The sequence below is a fragment of the Sceloporus undulatus genome, chromosome 3 (assembly GCF_019175285.1).
Source record: "Sceloporus undulatus isolate JIND9_A2432 ecotype Alabama chromosome 3, SceUnd_v1.1, whole genome shotgun sequence".
Classification (NCBI taxonomy): Eukaryota; Metazoa; Chordata; class Lepidosauria; order Squamata; family Phrynosomatidae; genus Sceloporus; species Sceloporus undulatus.
In genome coordinates, this window is record NC_056524.1 from 228,353,438 (window position 1) to 228,372,601 (window position 19,164).

Here is a 19,164-nt window from a genome sequence, read left to right on the forward strand (position 1 = left end):
AGGGATACACGACAGAGAAGAGTCAAAGATAAAGCCAAGACTGCGGGCTTGCTGGACTGGTTGAATGGAAATGTTGTCCACAGAGACAGAAAAGGAGTGTTGAAGGTTGGGCTTAGGAGGAAAGACAAGAAGCTCCGTCTTGGACATGTTGAGCTTCAAACGCCGATGGCGCATCCACTGTGAGACAGCTGTAAGGCAAGATGAGACTTGCTGTTCAAGCCTTGGAGAAAGGTCAGGGGCAGAAAGATACAGCTGGGTGTCATCGGCATACAGATGGTAGGAAAAGCCAAAAGAGCTAATGAGTTTTCCTAAGGACAGTGTGTAGAGAGAAAACAGAAGGGGACCCAGAACAGAGCCCTGGGGAACTCCAACAGATAAGGGAACAGGAGAAGAAGTCAGACCCCCTGCAACTACTGCAAAAGATCTGCCAGACAAGTAAGATCTAAACCAGTCGAGAACAGAGTCTGAGAACCCAAGGCCAGAGAGTATGTCAATTACGAGACAGTGATCAACAGTGTCAAAGGCTGCAGACAGATCGAGAAGAATGAGAACAGAGTAAAGGCCATTAGCCTTGGCCTGTAAAAGGTCATTCGAGATCTTAGTGAGAGCTGTCTCTGTAGAATGCCTTGGGCGGAAGCCAGACTGAAAGGGATCAAGGATGGAATTGGCTTCAAGAAACTCAAGACAGCGCGAATAGACAACCCGTTCCAAAACCTTAGAAAGAAAGGGGAGAAGAGAAATCGGACGATAGCTAGACAAAGAGGAGGGGTCAAGAGAAGGTTTTTTCAGAATTGGGGAAATGAGAGCATGTTTGAAGTCCGAGGGGAAGGAGCCTGTAGAGAGAGAGAGATTGAAGATATGGAGGAGCGAGGGCAGAAAGGAGGGAGCTATAGAGATTAGAAGACGAGTAGGAATAGGATCAAGAGGACAGGTAGCAGGTTTGGAAGAGTTCAGAAGTGTAGAGAGTTCATCCAAAGAGGCAGGAGGAAAGACAGAAAATTTGTTAGGGGAAGGCGAAAGAAGATTAAGAGCAGTAGAAGAATCAGGAGGGACTATCTCAGAGCGAAGAGTGGTAACCTGATGCAGTGTTGCCTCTGCTGAGGTTAGAACAGGGTGCCCGTGTGATCAACAAGGAGGAGGTAGGCTGACCCTCTCCCCTAGATCAAATGTGCTGGATCTCTCCGGGAAACACCAAGCCAAGATACCCTAGTAGTTGAAGCTCAAAGGAGATCTACCCATTTCCCTATGCTGCTCAGTACAGGGAATGGCATGGCTCTTGTTGTGTGGACACCTGAACCCTCTAAATTGAATCCAATCCAGCTTTCCACACAGCCAAAAGAACCAGAGGCACTCTGGGATTTCCTGAAAACCCTGGAGTTTGCCCTGACTTTGCTTACTTCGGAGACAAGTCAGATTAAGGGCTAAAAACCACGGATACTTGAAGGAAGGAAGTGTATGTCACTGAGACTGCCAGTATTAGTTTTGGGGTGAGCATAGAGTTTTTTCCTAATGTAGACAAGCCCTAAATCTAACAGTGCTTCTCAGGCTAGTGTTTCTAAGAGCAAAGAATGAATGATAACCACATGACACTAAACAGCCAGGTATCTACATCAAAAAAGAGATGTCTGTTCATCACTGTTAATGTATTCATTGCATCATGAGCTAAGTATATAAAGGGTGGAATCCAGTGGTCCTCTAGATGTGGTTGGCCTGCAACTGCAACTGCCAGCAATCCTATCCATCACAGCCAGTGATAAAAGATGCTAAGAGTTAGAGTTCAACTACATCTGCAGGGTCATATTAGTCCTACCTCTGAAGCAGTGTGGAGGCCCATGAGAAACAGATAATATTAGCTTTTTTTCAGGGTCTAATCTAATTATTCAGTCTGTGGGCTAAATTCAACAATGATTCTACATTGCTATCTATAGGATCTGAGCTAGTTTTGACTAACAAGTTACTGAGCCAGCATGGTGTAGTGTTTAAGTGTTAAAGTAATTCTCAAGAAAATTCTTAGTTAATGGAGGCATATCTATACCAATGATGCCAAAGGGAAAAAATGCACTAGTATTCCCTTCACTGTTGCATTATTTTAACTTCTGGAGCCCTCAAAAACAAACACAACTGCACAAGTTCACCAAAGAGACTGCTGAATGACTCTTATGATTCATACCGAAATGAGATTCAATTTCATGCAAACAAATTTTTTTTAAAAATCATCAAGTGTACTACATGCTGCACTGGTTTAATAGGAGAACAGCAAAACTCAAACCCTATTTTCTATCATACATTGTGAAACACAACCACGTAATGGCTCCAAAGAAGGAAAAATAGCTGTAGGGCAATTATATTTCACACTACCATTATAGCAGTTAGTTATTACAAGATAGTAATTTATAAATAGATGTGAGCAAATGTGCTCAGGAACATTCCGCAGGTTGCAAACATCCTTTATATTTAGATCCCACTTACTTTAGCAAAAGAATGAAGTAGACAAGAAAGAAAGGCATATGTCAGAGGCAATTATGCACAGCAGTGCATACCAACTGGGGTCTTGAAATCTAAAGAGGTGAAAAATAATTAGCAGCAGCATCACAGAGGACCTGACCTTCACCAAAGACTTTGTAAAGGATACCTTGATAAGATGTTGAAATATATGAATGTATTACAGTATCTATTACTTGCCACTCAGAAGGGCAGTAGAGTACAAGACAATCTGTTTATTAATTGAAACATTTGACAAACATACAGCAAATGGATTTATCGCTATTTCTCTTCGTATTTTTCCAGCAACTGGCCACAAAAAAGCAGACTCAAAAGAAATTCCTATAAGGTGCTTAATATGTGGCACATTCATTTCCTCACCACCATCACCAAATACGCAAGTTTCAAGTTTATTACTACAACTGAAATATCTTTTTCTTTTACTGGTTATTTTTACTGGGGGAAATGTAGGTATTAATGGGAAAGTTAGATCACCATCATGAATTAGATTTTGGGTTCAATTTTATTAAACCTGGGTTTTGTTTTTGTTTGAGGTTTTGTTTGTTTTTTGCCTATATACAGCGCCACTCACACTGAGATGAGAGTAAATGCCACTTATAAAGACAACTAGCAGGTATAAACCAGTTGAGAAATAACAGTAGAAATATATATTAATGGCCTTGTTGTTGTTAATGGCCCTTGAGTCGAACTCGATTCAAGGCAACCCTGTGAATGACACATCTCTAAGCCCCCCCCCCCACACACACACACTTATTCTCTATTGCTTCTGCTCACGTGCTGCAGGCTCCATATACTGGGATAACCTAACAAAAAGTGAGCAAAAGAGGGGTAATCTCCCCAGAGATGTTTAAAAACAAAGACAAGTCTATAGCGCCACCACTAAGTAGGTGCTGCTAAGTGTAACTGTAGAGATGAACTATGACACAAAATCTCCAAAGCTGACCTCAAGGACTGATGACTTCATATGAACAAAGACAGCGTTTAAAATAACCTGGTGCCAATCTACTGAGAATGTGAGAAAACAGTGGGTTAGATCCAACTGCTAGTCCTAACTACAGTAGATGCACTGCTGAATCAATGGGACTTACATAAGCATGTTGCTGTTGTTGTTTTTGTTGTTGCTGTTGTTGCTGCTGTGTGTGACGTCTGACTCACAACAATCCTAAGGCAAATGTATCATGGGGTTTTCTGGGGTTGAGTGTGTGGGATTCACTCAAGGTCAACCCAACTGGGTCTACTGTAGTTAGGATTAGCAGTTTGTAACTAAACTGGTTCATTCTGTTAGACAGCACATTATAGGGCACAATGCTTAACATTCAAGTGACCATAAACATGAACATTTTCCAGTAAAACTTGACTATTAAATCTTTTGCATATTTTTGAGATTCTTTCTCAGCACACCTCGCTATTACTGATGTCCTCCTTTATGTTTTCCATCTTCAGCAGGTCAAAGATGTTCCCAAGAATAATTTCCAAACCAAGCAAAGCTTTCTGAAACAAAACAAGAACTGCTTCAAATCTAGTCTTTATCAGTCTTTCAGTGTATAGTTAAAAGACACCAATGACCAATTTCACTTGTAGAGCCAAACCTTTAGCTCATCTAAGAGAATAAAACTTTAGAGGACACTTTGAAATTTGGAACAAGAATAAAAAAAACTATTGTTCATGTCTTGGCAAACATAACTCCTTTAATTATAGTACAGTGAGCCCTTGATAGCCACTGGGGTTTGATTCAGCCCCCCACCGCCCATGGATACCAAAATCCATGGATACTCAAGTCCTATTAAACACAATGGCATAGTACAATAGTAAAAGATAAAGGTAAAGGTAGTCCTTTGACATGAATGTGTAGTCGTAACTGAGCTGAAGAGCCAGCGTTGACTAAGGACTGCTCCAGAGGTCATGATTGCACCAAATGTTGTTACCTTCCCACCTATTAATAGTGGTACCTATTTATCTACTTGCATTTGCATGCTTTCAACTGCTAGGTTGGCAGAAGCTGGGACTAGTGACAGAAGTTCACCCCATCAGGCAGCACTTGGGCCTCGAACTGCCAACCTTCCGATCATTAGAACTGGCATCTTAACCACTAAGCCATCACCATCCAATAGTATCCCTTACATAAAATGGCAACATTAAGGTTTGCTTACACACACACACACACACACACACACACACACACACACACCATAGATGGTTGAATCCGTGGTAAAAGAATCTGTGGGTATGGAAGGTCAACTGTAATGGGGAGGTATAAATGATGATGATTTAGTCTAGGGGGTGGGGAAAATGTAGGCCATGAAATACACATAGACTAGATAGTGTCCCCCCTCAATTACAAGAAAAATCAAGAACAAAATCACAGAATTTAGTGGCATGATCTGCTGCTGAAATTTGGAGTTAAATTACCAACTGCAATATACAGCAATTGAAAAGGAATGTAATCACTTTACTCCATGGAAACAATCTATGCAATTAATTAATCAGCACTAAGGAAGCAGTCTCTTCAGCATTTCTGGGCCTAGTTCATTATCTTCGGAAGAAATTTTTTTGAGGTTTGAGAGCTGGAACCTATGCCTTTCTTAAAATAGCTAAAAAGCAAACAGAAAAAAAAATGTTTTCCCATCTTCCCTAAACATCAGTAATCACTTTCTGACTAGCTACCTACATATCTCTATGAATCTGGGACTATCAGTATCCTATTGACCATACAGTTTTACCTACTTGCAGCTGATTTTCATCTGCTTCTGTTAATTTGTTTGAATGTAATTGTTTGTTTACTTCAGAATGCATTTAATAACTTCAATTTAATCGTACATACTGAATAAGATTCAATGAACAAAGCTAAATCTATCTAACATTTTACAGTAAATAAATAAAGAAAAATGTACAATCTTTGAGCACTTGGGCAAGTGAAAAGTGTTCCCCTGCTCCATAGTTTCCCACCTCTGATTTAGTACATGGCCGTTCCACAACAGAAAACACATTAAAATATATTTTTGAAGCATTCATATGGATACAATTATGAGAAGGGTGTTGTTGTGTGCTTAAATCATTTTCAACATATGGTGATCCTAAGGTGAACCTACCACACAGAGTTTTATCAGCAAGATTTGTTCAGAGTATGACTTGCCCAAGGTCACTCGGTAGGCTTCCATGAATGAGTAGCCATTCAAAGCCTCTCTTTTTAATATTATTTTTGTGGTAGTTCTAACCTGGTTTAGTATCACTATAAAGCACTCTATATTTTATTTATTTTGAATTACGTTTAAGCTGTCTTTACAAATGGAATCCTGCAACTGAAGAGTAAAAAATAAACAAATGCAGGGTGATCCGTTCTGGACCCCCTCCCCACCCGCAAGTTATAGTTGGAAGAGATGTGATAGAATGTGATATGTTAGAAGTGACAGGGACAGGAATGTTTCCTATCCCACACTCAGAGAAAGTTTGCTAACTTTCCTAATTAGTTTTTTATAAATAAAGGTTAATTAATTATTATTAATAATAATAATAATAATAATAATAATGTCAATACCAGTAAGCAAGGCTTTAGGCTCTGAGCATGATGATCATTTTATTTCTTTAGAAACCTGTAAAGATCTAAAGCAAGCAATTACTGCTCTGTATTCAATTCTTTAGCCAGGCTCCATAATATAAGTGCAATCTAATTTTCTTGAGCTAAAAATGTAACATTTTTGTAATTATTTGTGAAATATCATTAGCAGTTCAGGAAAAAAAATGTTCCAAGCCTATTTTCCTTTCTCAGACTTCAGAGGTTATTTGAGACAAAAAGGAAAAGAAAAGAAAAGGCCACTGCTACAACCTCCACAGGGTATGGTCTGGTTGTCCTAAATGGAAATATCGTCATTGAATTTTACCAATGGCTAACAACTTACTCTAATTCCTTTCCAAAAACATTTTGCCTTTTTGCCCCTGTACTTGGGTCCAAGAAGCACTTACTCGCCAAGGATAACTTCCATTCCAGTGCTTACAAGATATATTGTGCACTACAACCACGTTAAATTACATGACTATAGAATTCTGGGATCTATAGTCAAATCAGAAAGGGTTTCATCTGTCTGTAGAATGAAAGTAGGGAAGATGTCTATTTAACTTCTCTGGGAAGGGAGTTCCAGCTCCTGTGGGCAGCCACTAAGAAGGTCATCTCCTGTGTTCCCACCAGATGTACATGTGAAGGTGGTGGGATAGAGATCTGCTCCAGCAGATCTCAAAACATGAGCAGTTTTGTAAGGATACAGCCGTATAATAGATCAAGGTCAGCACTTTTAATTGTGTCCAGAAACAGAGAAACAATCAGTGGAGCTGTTGCAGCAAGGGAGTCTACATGCCTTGCCTCTACTTGCCTGAGTTAGTATTCATATATAACAGATTTTCTGAGATAAACAAACTAGATGCTCAAGTAATTTGATCAGGCTTCTGCATTAGGAGAAAAATGAATAAAATATTGCACTGGAACGAAATCACTGTAGAAAGAGAGCAAAATGAATTCTGAGTATCTTATAGAATGAAGCTATTACAAAATTTTAAGGCAAATAATCTTTTAAAAGTTTTTTCCCCTCTTTTTTTCCTACTCAAGTAAACCATAACAGAAAAACAAAACAGTAAGTGTGTTGTTACATAATATACTACTGAAAGTTTTGGACGGACATGTTCTTTGGGGAAATAAGTTTCCTTTGTCTGTAAAGTTGCCCATATTTTTTTATTCTCCAAGCAGAACATGACATTGCTCAGGGTCATTTCCGTTTGCTTACGGCTCAGATTTTATTCAGCTAGCTTTTGTCAGCTTCCCAAGGAAACACAAACCTTTTTTGCACTTCAAGTGAAAACAAGTATTCTTTCTAGCTAATAGCCAAATGCTATAGAATATTTGGCGCTTTCATCTTTCTTTTTAAGTTGCAGAATTTTCATTACAGCTACAGTGTGCTGGCAAATGTTCCATTGATAAAAATTCCTGATGGGAGAGTTTTATCTTAAAATGCAGTTATTAAGGTAGAAGAAATTAAAGGGCCCAAGCTTTTGTGGTTTTATAACAATTCACACATAAAATGGGAAAGTTCATAAGGAGAATGGTTTAAGACATCCTTTGTGAAGTTAAAATGTAAGGGAATACAGTTAAGAAGGCTGCAGCCAGAGGCACCACACATGCTTTGCCTTTTTTTTTAATTCAGTGGTTTTGTTGAGCCAGATACCACATTTAGGGTTCTCAGAATAAAACCAAAACTGAATTAAACACTTAGGGGTGAAACAGATCACCCCTTTGTGCCAGCTTCTGAACGGCTTCAGAGCGTGTTGACGCCATCTCCTCTGAAGCCACCCAGAAGCAAATGTCATGCCATCAGCTCTCCCAAACACAGGCCGGCTTCAAGACATCCAGCAGTGCAACACTTACACACTGCAGTAGCGCTGTAATCCACTGGCTCAAAAAGGAGCGGCAATTTGCCGATTAGGGCTGTGGTATGAGGTTGCTGTGGCCCCAACCCAGCTTTCACAGGAGCAATGGCAATGGAATGGAAGTAGTCTCTTCGTACACAGCTAGCAGTAAAACCAATTCCTATCCAGTCCAGCTATGTTTAAGTCATGGCACTTTTTGTGTAGTACAATGGAGTGAGAGAGAGAGTGAGAAACAGCACACTTGCATGAATGCACATATACATGCATGGACAAAAATACACACGTCTGCCAAGAGTTCTGACCATGCAGCAGTGCCATGAGTATCCACCAGCCATGTGGTCGTCCTGTTCTGTGCAGCAGGCCTTAGGCTTCATTTTGGCAGGAAAAGAGTCGGTGAGCTGGGTCAGTGTGGGTGGGTGTTTCCTTTTATTAGTTTGGGCAATGTTACCGATACTGATGTTTCAAATGCAAAAGGAGAGCAGCAGCTTCACAAAACAAGCTTTCCATGTTTCTATCAATCCAGCACACAGAAATACATCGGTGCACATCCTTAAAACAACAAAGCAAAGGTATAGTGAGGCAAGATTCAGAAGTCTGTATGAATTGCAGGCAAACACCTGTATCTTTGGGAATACTTTAGTAAAGCATGTTCAGCAAACTGCAGAGACAGGAAGCATAATTTCTCTTAGATCAGGCTAAAGAGAGGAGATTAAAGAATTCTCCTCCTCTATAAAAATTCTCTGGTTCCCACTGTGCCTGTATAACTCATTCTGCATACTGATTGCCTGTATTCAAATACACAAAGTACTAGATTTTTGAGCACAGTGTTGGATAAACTCATGCAAATACAAATATAGATTCATCCATAGAATCAACTGCATAAATACACTGGGGAATGTTGAACACAAGAAACCAGATTGTAATCTAGAGCTACACATGGATGTAATCTTCTCCCATATCAAAAGGAGAACTTCTTTTAAACAAACACAAGCCTCAGAACCTTATTGTTCAGATCAGAATAATGAGTTCTACCCCGATTTCCAAAAAAGCAAACCCAAACAAAAAAAGAAACGAAGAAAAAAATCATAAATTTGCAATGCATTCTATTAGACAAGGATTTGTTTTATAAATTTTAAGAATAAAATATTGTGAAATTTGACCTTTTGCCGCTGAACTACATGTTTGTATTCTTGCAATAATGTGAAATCCTGTCTTGTAAAAACATATATTATGCAAGAAAAGAAAAGAAACAATGTATGAACCTCTCTATAAATCCCCAAAAAATCATTCTGGAAAACAACAGTAAGGGAAAAAAGCATGGGAAAATACTGGGATGTAGAATTCATTTTAGAACAGGAGCATCTTTCATCAGAACCAGCAAGTGCACCCTGACCCTTACCATCCATTTGGAAACAATTAGACATATTTAGGTGTTCTGAAAAAGAGAATAAAAATTGTGATGAAACACTTACGATCAAGTCCATTGATGTATCTCATTGTAATTTCACAGTGTCCCCAGACTGCGCTGACTACCGGATAGAGTTTTTTCCCTTTTAGTCCCCTGAAGGCCACTCCAAGGTACTGTCCATCCACAATGAAGCTAAGCGTCCCTTCATCCATATCCAAAACCACCAGTAAGGAGTCTGGGAGTACAAAAGACTCATCTGGTTCCAAAAATACAGGATATGTCACCCCAGGCTGGTTTTTACAGTTGTGATAAAGTTTATTACGGCCAAGGTCCCAGCCCCATGACTCACTATTGCTACCAACCAATGACGTATATCCTACAGAATGCAAAGGAGCTTCTGCTGTTGCCACTCCAACCACAGCATGAGTTCCTCGTTGCCTGGTGGGCCAGTGAATCTGCCAAACGTGCAGGCCCCTTGTATAGCCAACTTTACCCCGAATGCAATCTGTGCTTTGGGCAACTGGATGTCTATGAAATGTTAGTTTGTCATCTTCCTTCACAAATATATTTAAAGATCGATCTTCATTGTTCCAAGCATTTTTGTGTTGGACCTCCAAATGGGCTGGTGGCATATCCAGCAGCATATCCAGTCGTGCAGGCTTGCAGAAATCTGGTCCCCTTAGTTCTCGTTTGACTGGCCTGTAAGGGGGCTCACGCACATCAACAGACTTTATGCTCCCTGAGATTTTCTGGCCCATTGTTCATCTGCAGATTGCTTGGCTGTGGGGAATGAAGGGCTGATCTCGGCCCAGTGTTAACTCATGGAAGCACTTTCAAGCTGAGCCAACAACTCGGTGTGTGTTGATGGAATTTACTTCTCCTGTCTGGACCCTTTTAGAGCCAATGTTTTGTGAAAACACATTCCTGAAATAAAACAGAGAGTTGGCAGTTAAGAAGTAGCCAGCTTATAACCTACATGTGTAGCCTTAAAAAAAAGGAAAAAAGGGGATTTTTATTATGGTGCCAAGTTACTTTAATATGAAAAACTGATAACTCTTGGCTTCACAGCCTTTGTACTACAGTATTCACTAGCCAGACTGTCAGCTGGATATATTGAGCCCATAGTGTTCAGAGTACAGACAGCAATTTCCTTCTCTTCATAATAGATTCAGACATTCTACACCTTTTGCCCTTCCACCCATATAGCCTAGTCATTGCTGTCACATTGTACAAAGAGCTTTTCCTTCATTATCAGGTATGAATAAGACCATCCATTTGCAATTATTTATTTACAATGCCTCAAAGAAATATTTTGGCAAGTTTTTATTCTTACTTCTAACCCTTTTCTAACTAAATCTGCCTCTTTAATGTAACAATTCCTTTTGAGGGAATACAGCCTAGAATGTCACAGTGATAGCAAACAGCTGTGAAACCAATACTTCACCTTTACAAATGCCATATCCTTCAATATATAGTTCAAATTTTATTTTATAGTTTCATGGTGAGATTCAGAGAGGAAGCATGAGAGAAAGAACATTGGACAGGCATCTCCTCACCAGATTATCCTGTACTGTCTTTGGTTTTAAAATATAAATGGAGTCTTAGGTAGTGGTGTACAACATACCATATCAACATTTTTAATATATGATGCTTCCTGTTCAATGTCCTTTTCAATTAACTCATTGGAAGGGATGAGAATGCTGGGAGAAAAGCTGAAAGTAGGAAAAGAGGAAGCCTACATTATGGATTCATTGATTCAATAAAACCAATGACCTTAAGTTAGCAAGCCCTGAGCAGACTCTTTATGACCAGAGCTCCTAGAGGACATCATTCATCAGGTCACCATAATGCTTGCAGACAAGATGAGTTTAGCAAGAGGAGAAAATGAAGAAGACAATTTGAAGAAGTTTGGGAAACTTATTTCTCATTTTATTCATGTGAACTTTGGATTTAATCTACCTTCTCATCAAAGTTTCTTTTGGGAAAATGTATTTTGAATGTTATGAATCCATTTGCTAATACTATGCAGAAGTGTTAGATTTACAGTGATAGATAATGATATATATTTAGGTTATTAACTAAGATTGGGGGTGAGAAGAAAGGGGAGAGGGAACTGAATGTTATAGGCCTGAAACAGATGGGCAGAAAGGGACCACTTCTGGCCGCTCTGGGGGTGTGGCATTTAGATGAAGCACATCCCCGGAGCACTTAGAAGTCACACCGTGGCTGCCCAAGATGGCCCAAAAAGGAGCGGCTATTTTCCACTCCTTGCTGAAGTCCATTTAGGACTGGAGCAGAAAGTGCTCTCATGGCCATGGCACGTGTTCACCACAGCCCCAGGGCAATCAGGCCAGTAGCAGCTTCTGGCCACTCCTTCCCACCCATGTGTTTTGCCCCACAATATACCTACAAGTTAAGGAATATTTATAATACAAATAAATTTTAAAAATTAAAAACTTATGTTGAAGTTGATGTGACAGCATGAAACAACAATGAACATTGATTACTAGCTTTCAGAGAGCTACATGAACCCTTTGAGTAAGCACCTAGCCTATATGAACTATAGACAAATACAGGGCCAATAGGAACACAATAAACTTTCCAATAGGCTGATATGGAAATGGAAGTGAGTTTGCCAAACCAGAAATAATCCAGGTATTCTCAATTAAGAGGTAAACCATATCACCACATATAACTAGACCAAGATTTTCTGTGTAGCAGCACAGTTACCAGTGCATCGTTCCCAAAACAATGCAGAAAATTTCATAGAATCATGGAATCATAGATTTGGAAGAGACTGCAAGAACCATCCAGTCCAACTCCCTGCCATCCAGGAACACACACTTAAAGCACCCCTGACAGATAGATATTCAGCTTGTTTAAAAACCTCCAAAGAAGGAGATTCCACCACTCTCCAAGGAGTGTGTTCCGCTGTTGAACAGCTGTTACTGTCAGAATATTCTTCCAAATGTTGAGGTGGAATCTCTTTCTGGGATGTACATTTCAGGATAACTTTACACTTTTTACCAGTTATCTTTGCCTCTGATCCACCTGAAAGATGCAACTCAAGCTGAGCCTGAGCATTTAAGCTTTCAAAATTTTCCTATATTACACACCAAGTTGTTCTTTTTAATGTTGTGTACACACAAAAAGTACCCATGGTAATAACAACAAAACAACTCATGGGAATTCATTAAAGGCCCATTCAATTTCCTGCTACTCTCCTAAAAGTTTTAATGTTTCAATAACTGAATTATTTATTGGACACTTATTGTGCTGCCCCCCTCCAAATAAAATAGGGGAGGTTAGCCACCCAATGAAATATGGTCCTGAATATGCTAAAGGCACCAGATCCCACCTGATCTTGAAAGCTAAGTAGGGTCAGGCATAGTTAGTACTTGGATGGGAAATCACCAAGTGCTATAGGTTATATTTCAGAGGAAAGAACTGACAAACCCACTTCTGAGTATTCCTTGTTTAAGAAAACCCTATGAAAAATTCATGACTTGAAGGAACATACAAATACACACAGTAGGAAAAGGGTGCACTCAGCTGTTAGGCAACTGCTGGGGATGGGTGGGTGGGTAAACCACAGTCTAGTCTTTTGAGAAGCCTTCATTAAATTTTATAGGAAGGAGACAATTTTCTGTTGGGGGTTTCACAAGCATACTTCATGCAGCTGGAAAATGATCAGGTTAAGAGAATTGTTTGCACACACACCAGAGAGCAAGCTGAATGTTAGATGGAAAAAGAGTATCAGTTTCACTTCCCAGTGCTTTCACTTAAGTGCCAAGATATTAAAGAATGTTATTCTCAGCACTAACTGTGAAACTGGAATCTTACAAAAATATAAGCCAGGAAATGTGATTTCACTGTCTGGGGGGTGGGATGGGGGGAAGCAGTCCAATACACGTCTGTGCACATCACATTTAGTGCTATACACAGAACTACTGGAAAACATTCAACAAACATTACATAGGCCATGGGTGGTATTGTGCATCCCACAGTCTATGTGCAGCTCCCAAGGACTTCTTTGCACCACCTCAGGTGTTTCCACCTTCCACAAAAGGTCCAAGACTCACTCCAATGCTAGAGGCATTTCCATGTTACTAGTTTCCCTGTTCTCCTCCCAACACCTATCAAGAGGATACTTCTGAATGCCAGCTGCCAGGTCATGCATCTTCTGTAAGTTGCAAACTTACACAAGGGACAGTTATAACTTTCATATGAGCATTTAAATTTCTGCGAATTGTCCCAAATATACTATATACAGTTGGCCCTCCATATCCATGGATTCTTTATCCATGGATTTAACTATCCACAGCTTGAAAATATTCCAAAAAGATATCAATTTCAAAAAGCAACTCTAGATTTTGCCATTTTATATAAGGGGCACCATCTTACTATGCCATTATATTTGATGAGTCCTGAGCATCCACAAATTTTGGTATCCATGGGAGGTCTTGGAACCAAATCCCAGCAGATTCCAAAGAGCCACTATAGTAGTGCTACTCAAAGTTATGGTCAATGGAACAATGCTACCCCCTGAGCACCTGGCTGTCAGTCCTTATTAAGTGTCCTGGAAACGAACAATTGTAACCAAAGGGCACAAATATTGTACTGGTCCCTGACACAACTGGGAAAAAAAAGGCTGGTTCCCTCACTCCAATAGCTCGAGATGCACGGCTATACAGCACCAAGCTTTTACAGCAATAGCAATAGCACATACAGTCATCCCTCCATATTTGCGGCTTTGGTATTTGCGACTTTGATTATTCACGGATTTCATTAATATGTTCTCTTTAGGACTGTCTAGGTCAGGGATAGGCAACCTTTTTGACCCGGGGGCCGGGTTGCTGTCCCTCAGACAACTCGGGGGGCTGAAGCCAAAAAAAAAAGTAAATAATTTTTTAAAATAAATAAATAAATAAATAAACTGGGACAAATGTAGGACAAACATTTAAAATGGAGGACACTTTTAATTTTAAAAAAATGGAGGACACAAAAAAACCTGCTGATTTTTTTAAAAATGTTAATATAAATGCATGCTTCTGAGGCTTCTATAGACAATTGCCTCCCTTTGCCCCCCCTTGCTCCTCCTTGCCCCCTTTGCCTGCCGCTTGCCCTGCGCCAGAGGCCCCCGTGCACCTGCGCCAGAGGCCAGAGGGCCCAGCAGCAATCTGCAGCAGTGCCAGGCTGGGGCCAGTCCCTAGGCCTCGGCGGGCCACATGCGGCCCATGGGCCGTAGGTTGCCGACCCCTGGTCTAGGTCCTCCAGTGCAACTCTGTGGTCAACTTTAACGAAAAGTTGCACTGAAAGACCATTTGTAGCTACTCCAGTGCCATTCTATGGTCAGTGTATGTTGACATTGACTACAGAGTTGCACTGGAGGACCTAGAGATTCCTAGAGAGGTGTCCTCTCAGGTAAAAACAGTCTTTTTGTTATTTGCGGTTTTCCATATTCACAGGGGTCTTGTTCCCCTAACCCTAGCGAATATGGAGGGACAAATGTACATTTCTATACCGTTTATCAGAGAACTCAGCACTCTCTAAGCAGTTTACAATCTGTAAGCTAACTGTCTCCAAATAGCTGGGTACTCATTTTACCAGCCTATGAAAGGATGGAAGGCTGAGTCAACCTTGGAGCCTATGGGATCGAACTCACAACCTTGTGACTGCAGTACTTTTATGTTTCTCGTCTTTAAAATGCAGAGAGTAGTTTGTTGTTTGGCAAGTTCAGACAGGTAGAACAGAACAGAGCAAGGAATTACAGACAGCAGAAAAGGTTAGAGCAGGGACCGACATGAAATACAGTTAATTCTTCAGCAAAGTGTCACTCAAGCTATCTGAGTCTGCTAATGTTGCCCAACATTTTACTGCTCCCTTCTGAATGTCATTAACTCAACACAGAAAATGCAAAAGAACTTTTCCAGTAGTGGAGGGGAAAACATCACGTAGTGGGTTGCTCCTTTTCTTTGGACTGGTAGGCAGGAAAACCAACCACCAGGGGGAGCAATCAGTCTAGTCCCTGCCTCTGGGCTGTTCACTATCTCGTTTCACTCAGCCTTTTTCTTCTTGTTCTCTGCTCTCTCTCTCTCTCTCTCTAAAAAAGGTCTTCTATATTGTTTTTTCTCTTTCCTTCCTGTCACCTATCATAGGTAGGCACAGAAATCCACTTGTGTTTTTTCCCCAATGATGCTGTCATGGCTTCTTGCAGTAGACTGTCCTGAAATGTTGGGGGACTTGCTCTTGCCCACTACTTCCACCAGGCTTACCGCTTCTTCTTCTTCTTTTTTTTTTCTTTTTTTTTGGAAATATTTTTATTGGTCTTATAATAAGTAAAACATAAAACACAAGACACAGACATAAAAACATATACATGAATACAAAAATGTACGTCTAAAATGTAAATTTCAGCAGTTAGATTAAACAGTAATAACACTAAATCAATATACTTCCCTATTTAATATCTATTTGCCCCCTACTTTGTTTTCTTTCCTTCCTTCCTTCCTATTGCATCCTCCCTATTCTTTCCTTTTCCTTAGTAATCTTTTAATTCTATTTTAATTAGCCTTCTCTTTTTTCTCTTCTTTCCCTTCTCCTATTCTTACTTCTCCTTTCTCCTTCAGTCCTTCTCCAATACTTTCTTTCTAATTCCTTCTCATTCTCATTCTCATTCTCTCTTAAGTATTAACTCTTTCTTTTGGTTTTCCAATATTATTTCCCTTTTACTTCTCCACCAATCACATGTTATGTCTTCCTTTAAAAATCTCCTTTGAAATTATTAATTTCCCAGAAATTTCCCAGCCTTAGTGCTTCCAAGGCTCCATCAATGGAGTGACTAAAGTACAGGGGGGATTTGGTATGGTCATAGGAGAGAGATCGCTCATCCAGGATTGAGGCACCCAATACCACAAAAGCAATTCCCAGCCTGGGCTTAAAGGCGTGGCAGAGATTGTAGCTTCTCAGGGTATAACATCCTGAATTTCTCCCCCTGGGGTAGCTGGACAAATTCACCCTCTAGACTACTGGGATTGGATTCGGATAGTTATAACCACGAAGAGTACAATCTCAGCAGGCATCCAGAAGTCAGTATCCCACTCTACCTGTCCTTCTCCACTCCTTACATCACGATCCGCTCTAATGGATCCTGGCTGTAGAGCTAATCAGCACCAAGTTAGTCAACATGGATTCCCCAGATGAAAGGAATCTTCTTCATCTCCCCCTTCCTCATGTCAAATGTGTAAGCTGCTTTATTCTGAAGTCAAAATGAGGCACCCAGTGGGCCACTTGCTCTAACCTCAGAGTGACTGGTGGCAGAGGCAGACAGGCCAGGTGGCTCAGAGGAACACATTTCAAAGAGCTGTCTGGCATGAGGACAGAGGTCCCTGGCTCTTCTAGGAAGATCCGGAACAATGATCTTATCATCAAGCTATTCTGGAGAGCTGTTTATAAGACTTGTCATAGTTTTTAAGACTGCCTATTTTTAACCAGCCAACCCTTCTAATTTTATACTCTGTGTTTTCCTTGATTTTAAACTGATCCTCACAATTCCTATTGTGCCTTCTCTAAATCCTGCCATAAAATAGCAGTTCCCTTTGAGTTGTAAGAACACTCCTGTTCATGTTTATGAGTAGTAGCTGTGAGATTCTGAACTGATGCTGTGATATCTTTGAACTGTTTTTCAGCAAAATCCTTAAGGTAGTTTAGTTGTCCAGTAATCTCTAGTCGTAGCAAATACATCTTTTTTTCCTTCTAAATTTCCACTGCTTTCTGTTATTTATTCAAATCCAATATCTGGTTAGACATCTTGGATATTTAACCCAGATCAATTTTGTCCAGGCTAGTTCTAGACATGTTTCAAAGGGAGATAAATGTAGCAATAGAGGATGAAAAAAATGAATTTTATTTAGAACTGTGTAAAGGCAATTAATATATAATTTAAAAAGTGTATAAAAAGTGTAAAAAGATGAACTTGTAAAAGAGTACATGGTATGGTAGTTCCAAATTGGGGGGGGGGGGGATATTCAGATGGATGTGTGGGGAAAACTGTGGTCCAAAGAAATAAATTTTACTTTGAGTAGTAATTTAAAATAAAATGTGTATACAGTGGGTCCTTGGTATCCACTGGGGTTTGGCTCCAGGACCCCCCACTCCCACAAATACCAAAATGCATGGATGCTTTAGTCTCATTATTTACAGTGACATGGTATAGTGGTGAGGCTTATATAAAATGGCAAAAACAAGGTTTGCTTTGGGGATTTTTAAAAAAATATTTTCAAGCAGTAGATTGTTGAATTTGTGAATGCAGTATCTGTGAATCCAGAGGCTGACTATAAGATGGTGTGCAGATGGCACCTAACCCCAAGTAAGTAATCAAATTGTCTAAGAATTCAATGTTGGGGATATCAAGATAAGGGGGGGCTACATACAGTATGTGGTGGAGTAGTTTAAAAAAACTTACCTCAATAAAAATGCTGGAGAAAACAAAAAGAGTTAAACAAGCAAACAAAAAAAATGTTTTAAACCAATCCTGTTCAAAAGTACAGCTATACAACTGTCCTTACAATTAAATCTTACTGAAATATTTCTGATGGAAGAGCATCCTCTGTCATACCTGAACAATGGGCTATTTTGAGGAGTGCACAACAGATGTGTAGCTTACCGACCTTGGTTTTCCAATATCGGCAAAGATCGGAAAATTCAGAAGGAACAGTCAGGAAAGTAGCATTCCTACCCCAGCTAAGATGGGCTAATGGTAGGGGCAGCCCTGTTCCCTCTGGTTTAATATCTAAACAATTTGCTGCTCACTTTTCTAGTCTACACACATTGGCACCTTCACATTCTAACAGATGATGCCTTTTAGTAAAGGGATGGTGGAGATAGAGCATAGGAGGAAGGCGGGGGATGAAACAAAAAAGAAGAACTTTGTGAATGATATACTTTCATTAAGAGAGCTACTATAACACTGAAGAAAGCTGCCAATTGTACTAGAGATTAAGGGACTACACAGCCTTCCCTGGAGGAGAGCCTTACTGGTATAATTTAGAGGAAGTATTATCGCTCACCCAAGCACTCAAAATGAGGTTGATTAGTTTGCCAATGACAAAAGGCAAGAATACACCCCACTGAGAACAGGCATTCTTTACTTTCAAATGTCCACCATCAACTGTTGATTATGGGACAATAGCATTCAAAAACATAATGGCTAAGGAAGACTGGTGGTTTGGGAGCTGGCAGAAGAGAGATCACTTTATAGTGTGTGGCAATACTGTTAGGAGAATTTCAATTATAAGAACATGAATGGAGCCTGAATGAATTCAACAGGTTAGTTGCTACTGAAGATTTACAGCTTAGTATCATGTTTCTCAGAATATTCATGATGTTGAATTGTTTCCAAAAAGCACTGCAGTTTTGGAAAATGTTTCAAACAGCACAGACATTAAGAGGCACCATTTTACTTTATTACCTACAGAATCTTGTTTGCCAAACAATTTTTTAATAAGAGAACCAACTGTATTTTTAAGCCTGAGCTATGCAAGCTACTTAATCTTTACAAAGACCATGAAAGGAAGCACAATATAATTACCCAAGAATGGTCTGCTACCTCAAGAAAGAGAAGAATCTAAGATCAAGATAATTCTGTGCAAACCTACATGAAGAGTAAGCCTCAGAGAGTTTAGTGAGACTGACTTCTCAATAAACAAGCCCTCACTTAAGATCAAGTGCCACACCAATTAATAAATGAAACTTTTTAAAGTCATTAGCACTTTCTTATAGATTACACATAAAGGCCAAATCCAGTAATGAGAGGGAATTCAGTAAACCAGCACTTAACTACT

At 39.8% G+C, this 19,164-nt stretch overlaps 1 protein-coding gene across 2 annotated transcripts in view; it reads right to left on the reverse strand.

Annotated features, from left to right (window-relative positions):
- Window positions 1-19,164, reverse strand: part of SPSB4 (splA/ryanodine receptor domain and SOCS box containing 4) — an 87,378-nt gene that overhangs the window by 52,523 nt on the left and 15,691 nt on the right. The window contains exons 2-3 of one of the 2 annotated variants that reach the window (XM_042461061.1): window positions 9,387-10,246; window positions 3,920-3,993 (exon numbers count right to left, since the gene is read on the reverse strand). In XM_042461061.1, the coding sequence (XP_042316995.1) occupies window positions 3,950-3,993; window positions 9,387-10,080 (738 nt within the window). In that variant the 5' untranslated portion in view covers window positions 10,081-10,246 and the 3' untranslated portion in view covers window positions 3,920-3,949. Of the gene's footprint in view, window positions 1-3,919; window positions 3,994-9,386; window positions 10,247-19,164 lie in introns of those variants that run through there. The other variant, XM_042461060.1, reaches the window with a different exon arrangement.